Here is a 17,923-nt window from a genome sequence, read left to right on the forward strand (position 1 = left end):
TTTTTTTTCAAATATGCTTCTACTACTTAATTTTTTTTGAAATATTTTTTTTTTCTCTTGCTCTAACTAATGGACTTATTTTTTAAAAAGAGTATATGATCAAATTTATAAAATGATTTTTCACATGCATAGTATGTGATTCAATTAATTTTGTTTAGTTCTGCGATTTAAGTTTTTAATTTTAATTTATTATAATAAAAAATTTTCATAAAAAAATATTTTTAATTTTTTTTGTTATAGTAAAAAATTATCATAAAAAATTACATTTTGAATTAAAAATTTAAATCAAAGAATTAAGATTTCGTTCATTTCACCAATTTAAATTTTATTATAATAAAAAACATTTAAAAATAATCATATCTAACTTTTTTATTATAATAAAAAATTTTCATATAAAATTAAAATCCAACTCAAATTAAAAATTTCAATCAACCAACTAAAATTAAGAGCGCATAGTAAATCCAGCGCCTGAAAATGTGGCTGTTGGATTGTCTCTCATCCAACGCCGAGGGAAACAGCAAATGGCATCCCTGTCACGCCACGTGGAAATAACAGGAATAAAGATGTCGGTTTCACTATAAAATGGGTGCTCCCGTAAGCACCGAAATCATCACTCGTTGTCGTGTCTTCTTCAGAAGACTTTAGAGCTTTTTTCGTATCTCTGCAACTTCTTCCCAACACTTTTCCTTTTTCTCGCTTTCACCTCTATACATATATCTATATATAAATATATAATAGATATATTGTATAAGCTGTTTGAGATCTAGGCCTTCCATTTTTTATTTTTGTATTTTTCTAAATCTTTGGGCGTAAATTCTAATGGAGTCTTCCAGTGAACAAACGGAATTCGAGTACTTGTTCAAGCTGTTGTTGATTGGGGATTCTGGAGTTGGGAAGAGCACTCTTCTTCTCAGTTTCACTTCCAATGCTTTTGAGGATCTTTCTCCTACTATTGGTAAGATTATCACTTTCCCACTCTTTGTTTACATTCGTTTTATATTTTATATTTTATTTTTGGGGATTTTGATAATTAGTTCTTTAGTTATAAGAAGTTTGAGAAGTTCTCATGAAAATTTTAGCTTACAATCTGATCTGAGATAGTAGCAATTTAGTAAATGAGTTTCTAAAATAGTAGCAGTTGAGTCTCTAATTAATGGGATTTTGACTGTACTACAAGGATTAGATCCCAAATGAATAAAATTTCTGGGATGAAAGAACAAAAATGAGAAGTTTAGGGTGCAAATGTGCTAAAACAATCATAATTGTCTCGTCTAAAATAGAACCCCCAATAACATTAAGATTGGAGATAATTGCAGAGAGCCAAGACTAAAGGACGAAAATGCCAAATCGCAGGAAGATCAAAGCCTACTAATCTAATGTTAAAAACCCACTGTCTCTCGATACATATAACAAGAAAGATATTAGGATTATGGCAGGGTCAATGAATTGTAATTTATGTACCAGATTATCTATAGTTATTGTTTTCTTAAAAAAAGTTTTGATTCTGTGTTTGTTAGGTGTGGATTTTAAGATAAAACATGTCACTGTTAATGGCAAGAAACTGAAGCTTGCAATATGGGACACAGGTAATGCTCTCTGTCTTAATAATTAACTCTATTTTTTTTCCTTGGTTTTATGGTCATGTTTCCACATGAGCATTTTAACAACAAAAGAAAATCACATTTAGGAAGTGTTGTCCGTTTATCAAAAATGAAGAAGTTTTCTACATGATATTGTGATGGTGGAAATGGATTAGTTTTATGTTGGTGTGGGATCAGGAGACCAACTAATCTAATAATTAAGCGTGATATTAGAGGTGAGAATTGAACAATAACAGGCAGAAAAAGGGGAAAAGCAAAGGAAGAAGGGATTCTAGTCAAGAGCAAGTTAGTCATACTCAAGACTCAAGGCACTAACTAGGTACCTGTTTTACTGAGGCGACAGGTACATGAAAACCAACTTCTATATGTAGAAGGCGAATTTCGTGCAACTCTAAAGTCTTTTCACATGTTACTGAGATGCTCTATGTATTGTTTTTCCTACTTTATAGCTTTTCTATTAGTATTAAATATTTATATGATACATGTAAGCTCTAAAGGACTAGAAAATTTAGTGCATGTAAGAAAACATATGAAAAATGACTTACGTGAATTGTGTACCATGTACCAGATTAACAAAACATATGATAGAGTAGATATACTATTTCCTTTTTCCATGGTTTAGTTTGCAATTGCATTTTACTTTTTTCGAGTTAATTAGGCAAGTTTAACTCTATTGCTGCTGTCAATTATATGAGTGTTTCACTTTTTTTTTGACTTATCATGCAGCTGGACAGGAAAGATTTAGAACACTTACCAGTTCATATTACCGAGGCGCTCAAGGAATTATTATGGGTAATCCTCTTCATCTCAGTCTTCTGATTTCTTGCTTGTAAGCTTCCGATTCAATTACAATGTTCAGTTGTATGTGTGCTTTATGTCTGTCATTTCTATAATCAAAAGAAAAATTATGTGGTTTTCTTATTGATCCATACTTTTCATGACTGATTACACATACGTAGACGTGTAGTCTGGAAGTAGCTTATCCACCGTGCCTAAGTTTATGATTATAATTTAGAACGAAGCTTGTCTAACACAACTATATATTCCTTTTCCGATCAATGGGCCACTAGAACCAGAAGTAGCATTGCTGTTTTAGTTTTGAAAGCGTTGCCCTTTAATTAGTTGCTGAACTGCTTATGTAGCAATGAACCTTAGCAACCACGCATTGGTTTTTGGAAGAAACTGGTTCTAGAATTACTTTAATTCTTGTTTATATGTTTGTAGCTTTTAAATTTTTTGAAGATTGTTATATACTGAATAATTATCTATGAATACTTATACAGTATATGATGTAACGCGGCGAGAAACATTCACAAATCTATCTGATATATGGGCCAAGGAAATTGATCTATACTCAACAAATCAAGATTGCATCAAGATGCTCGTTGGCAACAAAGTTGATAGGGTATGTCTCCTACCTTTCACATTTAGGTCTGTGCCACTTTACGAGGAAACAGGTAGAATTTTGTTGATCTTTTTCCTCCTCTTGGGTATCATATACTTGTGTGGTCAATTTGTTGTAGTGAGTCTTGGGTAGTATTTATTTTTGTGGAAAATTTATTTTGCAGTGGAGTTGCATATTGTGGATATAGTTTTTAGGTACCTATCATGTACTTATAGGCTATCTTCTCTAACAGGAAAGTGAGAGAGTTGTTAGCAAAAAGGAGGGGATTGACTTTGCGAGGGAATATGGATGCCTTTTTCTTGAATGTAGTGCAAAGACTCGAGTAAATGTGGAGCAGTGCTTTGAGGAGCTAGTATTAAAGGTATGCAAATGTTATCGTCAATGTTTCTTTGAGTAATGCTCTACCGTTGCCATGCAGTTTTGAACTGTTGGATCTCATAAATTTATTGGAACCTAATATATGTCTAAGGTCAAAAGCAATACAAATCAGTTCATATTGTACCAAAGTACTTGTTTCTTTACTTTGTTTGTGACAATAAATATCAGTTAGGATGGTTCTTCTCAATCCCTGGCCCCTCTCTGTTTGAGCAAATTTAAACTGAAGTTGCTATTACCAAATACTTATTTAAAGTAAAACACTCGCATTTTAATGGGTTTTTAACAAACCAGTTTATGTTTTCGAGACATTAGTTTATAGTGAAGTTGCTCTACTTTACATGGAAGCTAACATCTCTCTGATAAATTGATCCAACTTTGGAGATCAATATTATTTTCTTAATTGTTGGTTTAGTCTCGGATCCTGAGGAACTTGTGTAAATGAGAGGCAGTTCATTGACTCTAAAATTGAAGATAGGGCCTTTTTCTTAAGCACAAATGGTCCCCATATTATTTAGTAGTTGACAACTTGGTCTCCAAACTTTTAGTTTTGACATAAAACACCCCCAAACTCTTAAAATTGTTGGAAAAAGGACCAAGTGTCACAAGTACCTCTCTTCTGTGTTTTTGTCAAAAGTAAAAAGTTCCAGAGTAGCAAGTTGTCACATACTAAACAATTCCGGGACCATTTATGCTAAAGCCTTGAAAGATGCAGTAATTAGTAGAAGTATTATGTTATATTTTAGTTCTTCTTCATATCGAATCAAACTTGATGAAAATTTGTAGTGGGGGTTTAGTTATAATTTCGAAGGGCATAATGTTTGGTTGGCAGATTTTGGAAACTCCAAGTCTATTGGCCGAGGGCTCAGCTGGCGTTAAAAAGAACATCTTCAAAGAAAAGCCTCCAGAGTCTGATGCCTCAACAAGTGGGTGTTGCTGATGCTGATGGTGATCTTAAAAATCTTAAAAATGTTTAATAAATCTTTTGCCTCACAGGAGCTCTCCACGTGGTTTCTGTTTCCTCTAACCAAGCTTATTTTATGTATATAAGAATTAAGATAAGATGAGATTTGACAAAATTATACGGTCGAACTTGATGTCGTTCGTTTTGACTTGAATTGTTTTATAGTTACGTTATTTCATGGACATTTGATTTTCCTTTTGACTCTTCCTTGTTTAATTACTTTTTTATTTTATTTTATTTTAGCAGGTAAAATATGAAATCTAATTAAATTTGTTAAGCAGCAATCAACATTTATTTCCTAACCATAACCGGGATCTCTATAGTCAAATTTGCTTTTTTATGGGACTATATAATTAAATTTTTAGCCAACATCAAAGGCTTTTAGTAATGATGAAGGAAAAGAGAACCACGTGTTAATAATAGAAAAAACATTTTTTTGGAGGGTAATAAAAAGTTACATGTTAGGGAATTATTATATTGATGTCTTGTCCATGTTATAGTAACTAAAATATTTTATTTATGACCTTTTGGTGAAATAAAAAAGGAAAACTAAAGTAAAAAGTTTTCAGGTCATAATAGAAGAAACAAATAATTTATATTTGTTTTTGCTAATCCTATAATTTGTATTTGTTACATAAATCGATTGTTTTATTCAATCGGTCCTTTTCTTTTCTTTACAAGTTAAATATCTAAGAGAGAGAAAATGTATAAGAACCAAAAGGAAAAAAAAAAAGAGGAAAAAACAAACAAAATAACATGTGGAAATCATGATTCATGTTGGTTGATTTTTCGGCTTAAATTAATTATGGTCTGTTTGAGGATGTTTAATTTATGTATTTAAAATTATGATTCAGAATTATTTTTATTTTATATGTATTTTTTATGAAAAAAAATATTGTGAATCATGATTCAGAATCAAGAACGAATATAAAAAACAAACGTCCCTTTTATAAATGAGGAAATTTCCTCTCCGGACCCAAGCAAAAAAAGAGGGAATTTCCTCAACAGAAAAAAGAAAGGAAAATAGAAATAAAAAGTTTTCTTTTTCTCTTATAAAACTGGTTGCTTAATTAATAAATGAGGAAAACATGAAAGGCGTAACAAATCAACCGGTGAAAAAGCATTTGCTTTGGTACAGGTCAATGATTAAATTAGGATTTAAGTAAAAGGTGGCCTTTGGACACTATCAAATCCAAAGCGAAGCAAATAATTAATGGTTAACCATTCATCACGTTCACATAATCACTCATAACTAATTAATTACATTTTTTAATCTCCTTCATGTGTAATATAATAAATTATTATAAATAAATAAACCTATTAAGGTGTAGGTAGAAATGGTAAGAAGGAAAGAAAGAAAGAAAGAAAATGAACTCCACAACAATCATGGAAGAAGAAGAAGAGTCTGAAAGCAGTTCCGTGAGCGCGGTCTCCGATGAGGATCCGAAACCAAAACCTCAACAATACGACGTCGTAATGTCTTCCAGGGATCCAGATGCTCTCTACAGCGGTGGCGGTATCAGGTGCCTTTTCCCATCTCCATTCATTTTGGATTCTCATTCTTTATTACTCCAATTTTCTCTTCTTTTTTTTTTTGTCCATTTATCAGTTGTAATTTCTGCTTTCCACTCTCAATTCGAATGTTGTGTTTTTTTTTTTTGCTTAATTATCCTGTTTGATTAATTTCCACTTTTTGTTGGAATTAGAATTTTGTTGGCCATGGAATTCGAAGTTTGGTGCTTTTATTGTTTGTTTTTTGAGTAAGAGGATTTTTGGAATTATAGATGCAAGTATACGAAATTCTATGCAAAGTTGAAACATTTTTTTTTTTTTTTTTTTTACTTACGAGATTTATTTGTAAAATTCTGCAATTTAATTGGTATTTAAATGGCGAAAATGATCAATTGTTAATGGGCATTTTGTTGGGGGCTAGTTTTCTCAGTGGGAGTCGTAGTGCGAGATTCAGCTATGGATTTTCGAGTTTCAAAGGAAAAAGAGCTTCAATGGAGGATTTCTTTGAGACGAGCATATCAGAAATTGATGGTCAGATGGTTGCATTTTTTGGGGTTTTTGATGGTATGGCCTCAAATTCTCACTTCCATATCCTTCGTTTATCACATATATATATTTTTTTTCATGTGATAGTTCTCTTTTAATGATACGCATGCGGAGATAAACAGCAGTGCTCTTGGCAAAATTTTGGAATAGCCGGTGTGTGCTTTCATTGGTTAAACATTTCTCCTATTTTAGGTCATGGTGGTTCCAGAACTGCGGAGTACCTCAAGAACAACCTTTTCAAGAATCTAAGTAGCCACCCGGATTTCATCAAAGACACAAAGACTGCTATTGGTATGAAGTGAATGGATGTTTTCTATGTCACCTTTGTATGGAGCTTGTTTCTTTTTGTTGTTCGTTTGCTCTCTATGTGGATCATGACATAGAGATGTGTTTTTTAAGCAGTTGAAGTATTTAGACAAACGGATGCGGATTATCTTAATGAAGAAAAGGGTCAGCTAAAAGAAGCTGGCTCGACTGCATCGACTGCTTTGCTGTTAGGGGACAGGCTGTTTGTTGCGAATGTTGGAGATTCGAGGGTAGTCGCCTGTAGAGCCGGCTCAGGTTGCTGCCTTTTTCTGTTAAGGATGGGACTTATTAGGGCTGATAATTATGAATTATTGATTAAAGGGTCAATGACAAAAAGAAAAGTAATGGTCGATTTATTGGTGCCTAGTTTGGTGAATTGATTTCCCATTTATCCATTTCAGAGCCCTTTTAGTAATGGTTTTGTGGTAGCTTTAGAGAAAATTATCCTCGAGTATTAGAAAAAATTGCAGTAATATCTTTTTGCTGCTGCTTATCTGATAGTTCTCTGTGTCACTGTAGCTATCGCGTTGTCCAATGATCACAAACCCGACAGACATGACGAGCGTGAAAGAATTGAGCAGGCTGGAGGCTTCATTATTTGGGCAGGCAAGTTGTTTTTACTCGTCTTCTATAGCACATGCTCGATTTAACAGTAGGTGTTATCATGTGTTTGATATATTTTTTACATTTTGCGCATTTAATGTTAGAATATATGATCTTGATGTCAGACTAGTCGCTCATTTAGTATTTAAGAGTGTCAGTGTGATGTGATTTGTACTGGGGAAGTCATGTTATATGAGACATATATATAGCAGTAATTTTGGACAATGAACATGGATAACCTATGTTGCTGTCTAGTGTTACACTGAGAAATTCTATGCTTAACTTCTCTTGTGTGTTTATAAACTTAACAGGAACATGGCGGGTCGGTGGTGTTCTGGCTGTTTCTCGCGCCTTTGGAGATAAATTTCTCAAACCATATGTCGTTGCTGAACCAGAAATACAGGTAATTAACCTGAAATTGCAAGGCACAAGCTGAAAGGTTATTTGCAATTATTTCTTTTTCCCTTGAATTTTTGACTTTTAATGTGTTCATCATATGTATCTTTAATGTTTAGGAAGAAGAAATAGATGGTGTCGATTTTATAATCATTGCAAGTGATGGACTTTGGAATGTCCTATCGAATAAGGTGTGTCCTTGTGACAAGTTGTAAGTTTGTTGTTATGTTTCGTAGGGTCTTCACATAACAGCTATGTTTTGAACAATTTATACTGCGCGCAGAAAATTTTACTACCTTTCTTTCTCTCTTAAAAATATAGGCTTGAAATTATGATTTTAGATCCAGTAAATTGCTTGTATTCAAGCTTTCAAGGTACTTTGATCTCCTATGATATCCCATATATTGAAGCGTTCGTTGTGTTATCCAGGATGCAGTGGCTATAGTAAAGGAGATAACAGAAGCAGAAGAGGCATCTAGAAAACTCATAAAGGAAGCTTATGTGCGAGGGAGCTCGGACAACATAACTTGTGTTATTGTTCGGTTTGATGTTTCCTGATCACATTATTTCCAAGGTATTGTGAGGCTGTGATTGGTAAGAGATAAGAAATAGGAAGGATACTGACATAACTTAGGTGAGGAAAATGGAGAGAGGAGGAGAGGAATTTTCTTTTGTTGTGTTTGGTATGGTTTCCTTCTTCCAGTTCTTAATTCCTATATGGCAAGAATCAAAATTGGAGTTCTGCGGAGGATTTTGAATCCCCCACCCAATCCACTCTGTCCTCTAATCCTTCTTATCAGAGAACCTTAAAGGCATCCACTAATCCTCTCACCCTTATCCGTCCTGCTTTCCCCTTTATGACTTTTCAAACAAGGCTGAAATATTTGCTCGTGCTAGTATGTGTGATATTGTAGACTTCTCTTCTTAGTAAGGTTCTTATTATTTTGCAGGCTCAGCTTTCGTTGTGAAGCATCCAAAAGTATAATGCGTATCTTCTTATAACTTGCTAGTATCCTCTAAAGATGAGAAACCTTTACCCCCAATCCATTTTTCAACCTGAATTCTGTTTTTCTCTAGGTAATTTGTCCGAGTGGCAACTAAATTTTCAAGTTGTTACTCTTTATTGATGCATTAACCCATTGATCTCTTTCTTGATACCCACGCTACCATATTATAGGATTTTCTGTAACTATCTCATGGTCCGTACATTTACAAGGACTGGTTGAGGATCAACACTTAACAATTAGAAATGATTGTCCAAACAGGTGCCTCAAGTACATCCTTCATGCCTTGCCTTTTATAAAGGCTAGTCAAGTGTGATGTTTTACTGCATTTATATCGGAGAAATTAATGAAGAAACCGTGTTCTTGTAGTTTTCGTTCTTCTGTACAAATATCCTTGCCTTTTATAAAGGCGAGCCAAGTGTGGTGTTTTACTGCCTTTCTATCGGAGAAATTAATGAAGAAACCGTGTCCTTCTTGTCGTTTTCGTTATTCTGTACTAATGCTTTGGAATGTGACTAATCACTGTTTAATGTTTCTTTCATCTTACAATGTCATTGAGATTAGCCCAATTTTAGTATGAGATGCTAAAGGGTTGCTACGTTGCCTTTTGAAGAAAATGGTTTAATACTAATGAATGATAATGTTTATTTTCTTTCATTATGTGCTGAAGTGCATTAGTGGAAAGCATTGTCGCTTTTAGAGAAGTAACATGACAAATGACATGTCTTTTTACAGGTGAAATTATGTCGTTTTCGTTAAAGACGTGGATTTTTGAATAGAAAATGACTGACATATTGCTTCAATGTTTGAGACAACCGCAAAATGTAGACTAGAAGTGGAATATCGATTTTGGAGATAGACGACAGCAAATATTCTTTGCAAGGGACATGTCATTTAATGGAAAACGCCAGAAAACTGAACAACGACAGTATAGTTTAAGCTAAGATACAGTCGATTTATAATGATAAACTGAATGTCGTTTATTAATAAGCGACGCAAGTTTTATCAGACGAATTGTATGTGGTGTTTTTACGAAACGACAGGCTATGAGAAGACAGTATTTATTTATTTATTTTTTTTCTCATAAGCAGTAGAAATTCTATCATACAATTGCTAGAACTCATTGTAAATTATACATATCATTTAACATAAACGATAGCGAATTGGAACGTGGGAGTAGAAAGTAGAAAGGCATAAATTATCAGAAACACGGCCTTTTGTAGTAAATTACGTCAAATTTCTCTTTAAACATCAACGCGTCAAATATTTCAAGAAAAACAAGAGACAGAAAACGACATATAGTTAGTTGTACGAGAAAACGGAAAGTTTAACATAAAAACGACATGCACTTCAAGCAAAAAATAAATGAGAACGACATTTTATCATATAAGAAAAACGGAAAATTGAGTAGTTCCTCTAGCATGAGAAAAACGCATGTCGTTCTATAATAAACGCAATCAAACTTTTACATAGAAACGACATATCGTTATCTTCAAAAAGAAACCACGAATGATGCGGCCTTCATTTGATTTGGCCACCCAAACGCAAAGGCCGAGCCAAACCCCCAACAAAAATTAGGGTTTAAGCAAACTGAGTGTTAGATTCAATCAAAATTCAAAGCTTTAAGCTATACAGTTTTCTGTGCATCAAATAACAGAAAAGATTGAGCTCGAAAGGGAGCTCTCCAATGGTGAAAAATCTCCAGGTGAGCTCGAAAGCGGAGCTTAAGCGGAGGGAGAAGCAGAAGAAGAAAGCCAAGTCGGGAGGGTTCGAGTCGCTAGGTTTGAGCCCCAATGTCTTCCGAGGAATCAAGCGCAAGGGCTACAAAGTTCCCACTCCGATTCAGCGCAAGACCATGCCTCTCATCATCGCCGGAAACGACGTCGTCGCAATGGCCCGCACCGGCTCCGGCAAGACGGCTGCCTTTCTCGTTCCCATGATCGAGCGCCTTAAGGAGCATGTTCCTCAGAGCGGCGTTAGGGCTCTCATTCTCTCTCCTACCAGGGATTTGGCTCTTCAGACTCTCAAATTCGCCAAGGACCTCGGTCGCTTCACTGGTATTTTATTTCATTCTTTCTCTTTTTTTTTTTTTCGTTTGGTTAGTCATTGGTATGTTTCGGTTTGATTCGTTTTTTGTACCTTTTGTTTGGTTGCTAAGAAGGTGGTGGAAAAGGATAGAGAAAAGGGAGAATTTTGTTGGTTCATATAAGGTTTAGATATGTTGTTTTGCTTAATGAACTTTTAGATTACTAGAATTAAGGATTTCTTTATCAAAGTTTTTTTTTTTTTTTTTTTTTGGTTAATTTGGTTAATTCATTTGATTTCTAGGATTATCATTGGGTTCGGTTTGATTCAACTCTGCCTTTTGTTTGGTTACGAAGAAAGTGGAGGAAGGGATAGAGGAAAAAAAAAAAGAACAGAGAAATAAGAAGTGAAAAATGATTTTTCTATTGTCTGTTACGTGGAATATTTTGAGATGACTTTCTTTGTCCGTTGTTTGATAAGTAGAACTTTGGATTTGTTTATTAGACAGAAATGAATTTCCAGATGATATATTTAGTGGAACAAAATAATGAATCACTTAAAATGAACTTTTAGATTACTAGAATTAAGGATTTCTTTATCAAAGATTTTTTTTTTTTTTGGTTAATTTGGTTAATTCATTTGATTTCTAGGATTATCATTGGGTTCGGTTTGATTCAACTCTGCCTTTTGTTTGGTTACGAAGAAAGTGGAGGAAGGGATAGAGAAAAAAAAAAAAGAAAAAGAAAAGAGAAATAAGAAGTGAAAAATGATTTTTCTATTGTCTGTTACGTGGAAAATTTTGAGATGACTTTCTTTGTCCGTTGTTTGATAAGTAGAACTTTGGATTTGTTTATTAGACAGAAATGAATTTCCAGATGATATATTTAGTGGAACAAAATAATGAATCATTTAAATGAAAAAGAATAGTTTGATGTTTTTGTTTATTACTACAGATCTTCGTATAAGCTTACTAGTTGGAGGTGATAGCATGGAAAGTCAGTTTGAAGAGTTAGCCCAAAATCCTGATATTATAATTGCAACTCCTGGTAGGCTCATGCACCATTTGTCTGAGGTAGAAGACATGTCGTTGCGCACCGTGGAATATGTTGTTTTTGACGAAGCTGATTGTCTTTTCGGCATGGGTTTTGCCGAGCAGTTGCATAAGATTCTCACACAGCTGAGTGAGAATCGTCAAACCTTGCTTTTCAGCGCCACATTACCGAGTGCCCTTGCTGAGTTTGCGAAGGCTGGTTTACGAGACCCTCAGCTTGTGCGGCTTGATTTGGAAACCAAGATTAGCCCTGACTTGAAGCTTTCTTTTTTCACCTTACGGCAAGAAGAAAAACACGCAGCTTTGCTTTATTTGGTGAGAGAGCAAATTAGTTCAGATGAGCAGACATTAATATTTGTATCGACAAAACATCATGTGGAGTTTCTTAATATTTTGTTCAGAGAAGAGGGTATTGAGCCTTCTGTTTGTTATGGAGAAATGGATCAAGAAGCGCGCAAGATCAATATATCAAGGTTTAGGGCCAGGAAAACTATGTTTCTAATTGTCACAGATGTTGCAGCCAGGGGTATTGATATTCCGTTGCTTGATAATGTCATAAACTGGGACTTTCCACCAAAACCTAAAATGTTTGTGCATCGCGTGGGACGAGCTGCTAGGGCTGGTCGGAAGGGTACTGCGTTTTCTTTTTTGACCTCTGAGGATATGGCTTACGTTTTGGATCTTCACCTATTTCTCTCAAAACCAATTAGAGCGGCACCAACTGAAGAGGAGGTTTTGGAGGACATGGATGGTGTTCTGTCCAAGATTGATCAAGCGGATGCTAATGGAGAAACTGTTTATGGCCGTTTTCCACAGACGGTAATTGATCTTGTTTCAGATAGAGTCAGGGAAGTCATTGATTCTTCTGCAGAGCTGACTGCTTTGACCAAAACCTGTACGAATGCATTTCGTTTATATTCAAAGACAAAACCATTACCTTCAAAGGAATCCATTAGAAGATCAAAGGAATTACCCCGTGAAGGGTTGCATCCATTTTTTAAAAACCTTCTTGCTGGCGGAGAATTAATGGCATTGGCCTTTTCTGAGCGGTTGAAGAAATTTAGGTTAGGAGTATAGCATTTTGTCACTCTTCAATTTCCTGTTTTCTCTCTTTCTGAGATTTGGATATTCATGTTTTAATCTGATCTAATATGTGCTAGACCAAAGATGACCATACTTGAAGCTGAAGGTGAAGCTGCTAAATCTAAGCATTTAAAGGTTACTTTTCCACTTCCCTGCTTTACGATTATTGTTTGTAGTCATTTCAAGTTGAGAGTTCATTGTCTTGAATCTTAGCGTCACTTTTCAGACACCAGTTTTTCTTGTGCTTTGAAGTATCTATATCCTAAAGCTAGCTTCACTCTCAGATCTGGCTTTGTGCTTTTAAGTTGTTCTTCCTCATTCATATTGCTTAACCTCAAGTCCCCGAGCACAGTTTTTGAAAGCTTCCCTGTGAATATGCATGTCTTCCTCACTTATTGTTACTTATGGCTTTCCTGCAGGGTCCTTCTGGTGATTGGGTTGACGTGATGAAGAAAAAAAGAGCTGTTCATGAGCAGATAATTAATTTGGTCCATCAGCAGCGTTCGAACAATAATGTGGAAAAGGTGGATCTAGCGATGCTATGGTTTTGAAGTATTTTTGTTTGTTTGTTTTTCTTTTCTTTTCTTTTCTTCCAAGCGTAGCCTTTTCTATTGGAGAACCTCATGATGAATGAGGATAATTATTAGCTAATTTGAGTTTGACGTGTGATTTTGATTGCTATATGGTGGCCCCTACGGAATTTATTTTTTGAGCTATCTGAATATTTTGTATTTGCAGGAAGTCAAAAGTGAAATAATTCCTTCAAAAGCAAAGGATAAAAAAGGTTTTTCCCTTGTCCCTATGACATATCTTTCTTTCTCTGATATGTCTTTCCTGTTTACTTCTTTCTAGCAAGTCGTATTTATTACTTTTCCATGAATTAAGAAATTACCCTCTTAAGTAATTGCAGAAGAGCGTGAAAGCAAAATTGTGTTTTTCTTCTTCCCCATACGTCTTGAGGACTTGAAGTCTCATTGACTTATAAGTGTTTTCTTTTACTGCAATATTGATTTTCGAAAATTTTTTCCTTGATGTTAGAAGTTGGCTCTAAACGGAAGGCAAGAAGCTTCAAGGACGAGGAGTACTATATAAGTTCAGTTCCAACAAATCAGGTAGGTTATTAAGTTCCATATTGCTAATCTTTGTTCCGATATTTTTTTTTAATTTGCTTTCATTTTAAATCCCAATTGTATGTTATGTAAAAAAGTAGTATTCTCTTTTTAATTAAATTTCCTCTCCACTTGTTCTCGAAATCAAATGCCCGCCTGACTGTTTCATTCGTGTCCTTTATTATTCTCCAGCATACCGAAGCAGGACTCTCTGTAAGGTCTAACCAGGATTTTGGTTCAAATAGGTAATGTTTGATGTGCACTTTTTGATTGTCTTACTCTGTTGCATGTTTTTTTTCTTTTCTTTTCCTTTTATTATCTTTTACTAAAATAAAATTCTTCCATTCTTATTTGGTATATGGTTTGGAGTGAACTAACTTCCTTATCTTTTAGATTGGAGTCTGCTGTCTTAGATTTAGTTGCTGATGACACCGCGGGAATGCAGAGACAGAAATCTGTATATCACTGGGACAAGGTATTTTGAACATTTACTTTTTCATTTTCTTATTATCGTACTCTCTGAACTTTGCCTTTAACCTGATGGAACTGTTTGGTGGCAGAGAGGTAAAAAGTACGTCAAATTAAACAATGGCGAACGCGTTACTGCCAGTGGAAAGGTAATTCTTCATGTTCTATGCTTTAACCTTAATAAGTCGATTAAGGTGTTATTTAGACATTTACTGGTTTCAGGAGAAGCACATCTGTCAACTCATGTTGAGTTTCTCTTTGAACTATTTTTGTTCTTCCGAGTTCAGATTATCCTTCATAATTGAATTTTATGGTCTGGCATGCAAGAAGTAGTGCAACTTTTTGTTTCCACAGATTCTATTGGACGGTTGTTTGACATGTGTCAAATAGATTAAATTTTCTCAATTCGAAGTTGCAAAAGGTCTTAGTGTGGCTTATATCTTGAAATTTCCTGACTGTGAATCCTCCTTTCTAATTGTTTAGGTCAAGACGGAGAGCGGTGCAAAAGTAAAAGCGAACAAAACGGGGATATACAAGAAGTGGAAAGAACGTTCACACAATAAAATATCACTTAAAGGAAGTGGTGAAGGGAATGCTGACGGACCAATGGGTAATTTTCTGTTTGTAGGCTCATTTTCCCTGATATACTTAACTGAAAGCGTACACTCGATAGGGAACTTTTATTATCAAATGGGTTGGTTTACCTCGGTTAAGTATAATTTGTAAGTGAAGGTCTAGCATTGTTTTAGATTTCTAATTTTTCCATTCCCATTCGTAGTGTCAAAAGCCTGGACCGGATATAGATTATACATTATCGTAATTTAACTTATCATGCTAATATTTGCAGCGGATCGTCGTTTTGAAGGTAATAAGAGAAACTTTAAGGGGGGCAGGAAGCAGCATTTTGTGCCTAATGCTCATGTGCGCTCTGAAATCAAAGACATTGAGCAAGTTCGGAAGGAGAGGCAGAAAAAGGCAAACAAGCTTGCTCATATGAAGAACAACAAATCTTCAAAGGGTAAAAAATTTGGTAAAAATGGGAAAAGAGGGAAGCCGAGAAAGTAGTAGTACAGGGTTGTCACATGTTTGGTAGTTTTCTATGTTGTAAGTTCTTGCAGCAAATTAATTTTATAGCGGCACATGGAAAATTCTGATAGGGTCGACTGAGGATTGTCATTTTGCGTGGATAGACCGGCATAAACGAGCAATTTTCTTTCATTTATTTTTCTTCTACCTTCCAAGTTATTGGCAAATATACAAAATTAATATACAGACTCGTAGAGCCATTGTATGATATATGGCCAATTTTGTGTTTGTCCAGATGGTCAAACAAGTGTGCTCACCCTATGCTAAACTACATTACAGTTTTTAATTTTGCATATTTCAACTTGAAAATGGATAGGTGCATGGAAATTATCAAGCATGGGGTTCCAAGGCAGAAAGATTTGCAATTATCAATGGGATGTTTGTTTAAGGGTTCGTTCTTGATTTTGAACTATGATTTTTGATTTTTTACAGTATTTTTTTCTTATAAAAAATTTAAATTTTAAAAATCAGAATCATAAATCATGTTTTGACGTCTCACAAACAACCAGCTGAAAAACTTGGTTTTATTCTGTTTAACTGTACCTGCCCGTTTTAAGTATAGTTGATTACACTTTAAGCCAGGGGGGAAAAAGGACGCTGGCTTTTTCCTTGCAAATGTCAAAGCACTACGATCTGCGACCTCTTGATAAACATTAATTGTTGGAGCAAAATTTCGTCCAATACTTATCTAACATCTCTAGATAAATAATTTAAATTGAATAAGCAAATTATCTAAGAAAATTAGAAGAACACAAATAACTTGTGAAGGAAATAATAAAATGAAGACAATCACAAGGCAATTGTATTCAAAAAAATGAGTGTCCTTCTTTTCCTCTCAAATTGAGGAAATTTATAGTACATTAGGATTGAGTGAGTTTAATTCTCCCATTAATTCGAGAGTTTAGTCTCTCTTAATTGCAATAAGGCTCTTCACCTTTTTGTGAGTAAAAATTGATAAATAATCAATGAGAATTAACTTTCAACCATTCAATGTATTCAATTAGCGTCAGTTACTTCACTTGATAACATCACACGACTTTTGAACTTTCGGCTCCAGTGAACTTGGGCTCAGGAGAGCTTGAGCTCTGGCAAGCTTGGGCTCGGGAGAGCTTGGGCTCGGGAGAGCTTGGGCACGGGAGCGCTTGGACTCGGGAGAGCTTGGGCTTGAGAGAACTTGGACTCCGACGAGCCTTTGAATTTATTGCACAATTGCGGAAATGTCGCCCAACATCAATTAATCTGTTTGTTCCTTGTCGTTTGTCTCGTAGGAGTTTTGGTTGGGTGGAAAAAGTTTGCAAATAAAATCAACTCATTCCAAAGAAAAATAGAAAGACAAATAATTCATTTACACCGTTCTCAGGCAACAACAAAAACAAACAAACAAACAAAAAAGAAGCAAAAAATCATTTTTGTCATAACTGCTGCTTTTTTATATAATATTATATATTTTATCAATAGTTGACACAAAAAGGGTTCTATGGTGTAGTGGTTAGCACTCTGGACTTTGAATCCAGCGACCTGGGTTCGACTCCCGGTAGGACCTCTTGCCTCCTTTCATTTGTTTTTCACATAGAAATTCTTTTGTTTACGGGGTTGTTTGGTTGGGAGATTCGTACTTTTTTTCACAAAAAATACATGTAAATTGAAAATAATTCTAATCTCATGATTTTAATCCATGAATCAAATATCTCCTTATTTTTTTTGGAAAGTAAAATACTATACATTGTGATTGAAAAATAAGCTTGGACAAATATAGCTTATCAAAGATCTAATATCCCAATTACTAATAGCCATATAAACAGTCAGCACTGAAGATTATTTTGTTCTTTTTTAGGAAATTTATGTTTGTTCTCAGTGCATGTGCGATTAAAAAGTCATAAAGCTCCGGGATATAAAGATTAACAAAAAGAACTTTTGAAACTATTTATTTGAAAAAAAAAAAACAAGAACAAGAACAAAATTCCCGCACCTGGAAAACTTTAGACAAACCCTCCTCCAACGATCTGTAGCATCTCCCTTCTCCGCTCTCCACTCAAAGGACCGGCAACTCAGTAGTAGCTCGGTTTATTTTAAGAATTCTGATTTAATTTAGGATTATAATTCTTAATTCACTATAATATTTTTTTTAGTAAAAAATTTAAATCTTAAACATCAAAATATATCAACTTATAAACCATACTTTAGCAAGCCGTGTGAAGAAGAAGATGAAGAAGAAGTAAATAGAGGCCCAAGCCTCAGATCAAAAACAAAGGCCGAAGCCCAGTTATAGTGAAAAGGCCCAAGCTTATTCTTCTACTTCTTCCACTTTTTATTCTTCTTCTCCAATCTTCATATTCTTCTCCGAACGTAATCATCTTTTCCGATTTCACCAAATCAAATTGGCTCTTCC

At 34.7% G+C, this 17,923-nt stretch overlaps 2 protein-coding genes and 1 non-coding gene across 4 annotated transcripts; all 3 read left to right on the plus strand.

The window, feature by feature from the left end:
* The first annotated feature begins 593 nt into the window (after positions 1-593).
* Positions 594-9,784, plus strand: LOC21404705 (probable protein phosphatase 2C 11). Its single transcript, XM_024176905.1, has 16 exons — positions 594-955; positions 1,518-1,586; positions 2,328-2,393; positions 2,885-3,006; positions 3,239-3,367; positions 4,214-4,313; positions 4,711-4,722; positions 5,694-5,868; positions 6,279-6,421; positions 6,596-6,694; positions 6,806-6,964; positions 7,229-7,315; positions 7,624-7,715; positions 7,828-7,899; positions 8,138-8,282; positions 9,448-9,784. Exons 1-15 carry the CDS (start codon positions 820-822, stop codon positions 8,264-8,266), a joined length of 1,590 nt encoding a protein of 529 aa, XP_024032673.1. The 5' UTR covers positions 594-819; the 3' UTR covers positions 8,267-8,282; positions 9,448-9,784.
* Positions 9,785-10,255: 471 nt separating this feature from the next.
* On the plus strand, positions 10,256-15,832 carry LOC21404706 (putative DEAD-box ATP-dependent RNA helicase 29). Of its 2 annotated transcripts, none has more exons than XM_024176952.1 (11): positions 10,256-10,769; positions 11,691-12,852; positions 12,949-13,006; positions 13,291-13,395; positions 13,610-13,655; positions 13,910-13,983; positions 14,173-14,225; positions 14,374-14,455; positions 14,541-14,597; positions 14,932-15,058; positions 15,296-15,832. In XM_024176952.1, the coding sequence occupies exons 1-11, from the start codon at positions 10,400-10,402 to the stop codon at positions 15,511-15,513; spliced, it is 2,352 nt and encodes a 783-aa protein (XP_024032720.1). In that variant the 5' UTR covers positions 10,256-10,399; the 3' UTR covers positions 15,514-15,832. The 2 variants fall into 2 exon arrangements, with proteins under 2 accessions (XP_024032720.1, XP_024032725.1); XM_024176957.1 differs by having other exon boundaries at positions 13,913-13,983.
* Positions 15,833-17,005: 1,173 nt separating this feature from the next.
* Positions 17,006-17,077, plus strand: TRNAQ-UUG. Its single transcript has one exon. It is a non-coding gene; the product is annotated as a tRNA-Gln (tRNA).
* The last annotated feature ends 846 nt before the right edge of the window (positions 17,078-17,923 follow it).

This window comes from Morus notabilis, unplaced genomic scaffold (genome assembly GCF_000414095.1).
Source record: "Morus notabilis unplaced genomic scaffold, ASM41409v2 Scaffold1009, whole genome shotgun sequence".
NCBI lineage: Eukaryota > Viridiplantae > Streptophyta > Magnoliopsida > Rosales > Moraceae > Morus > Morus notabilis.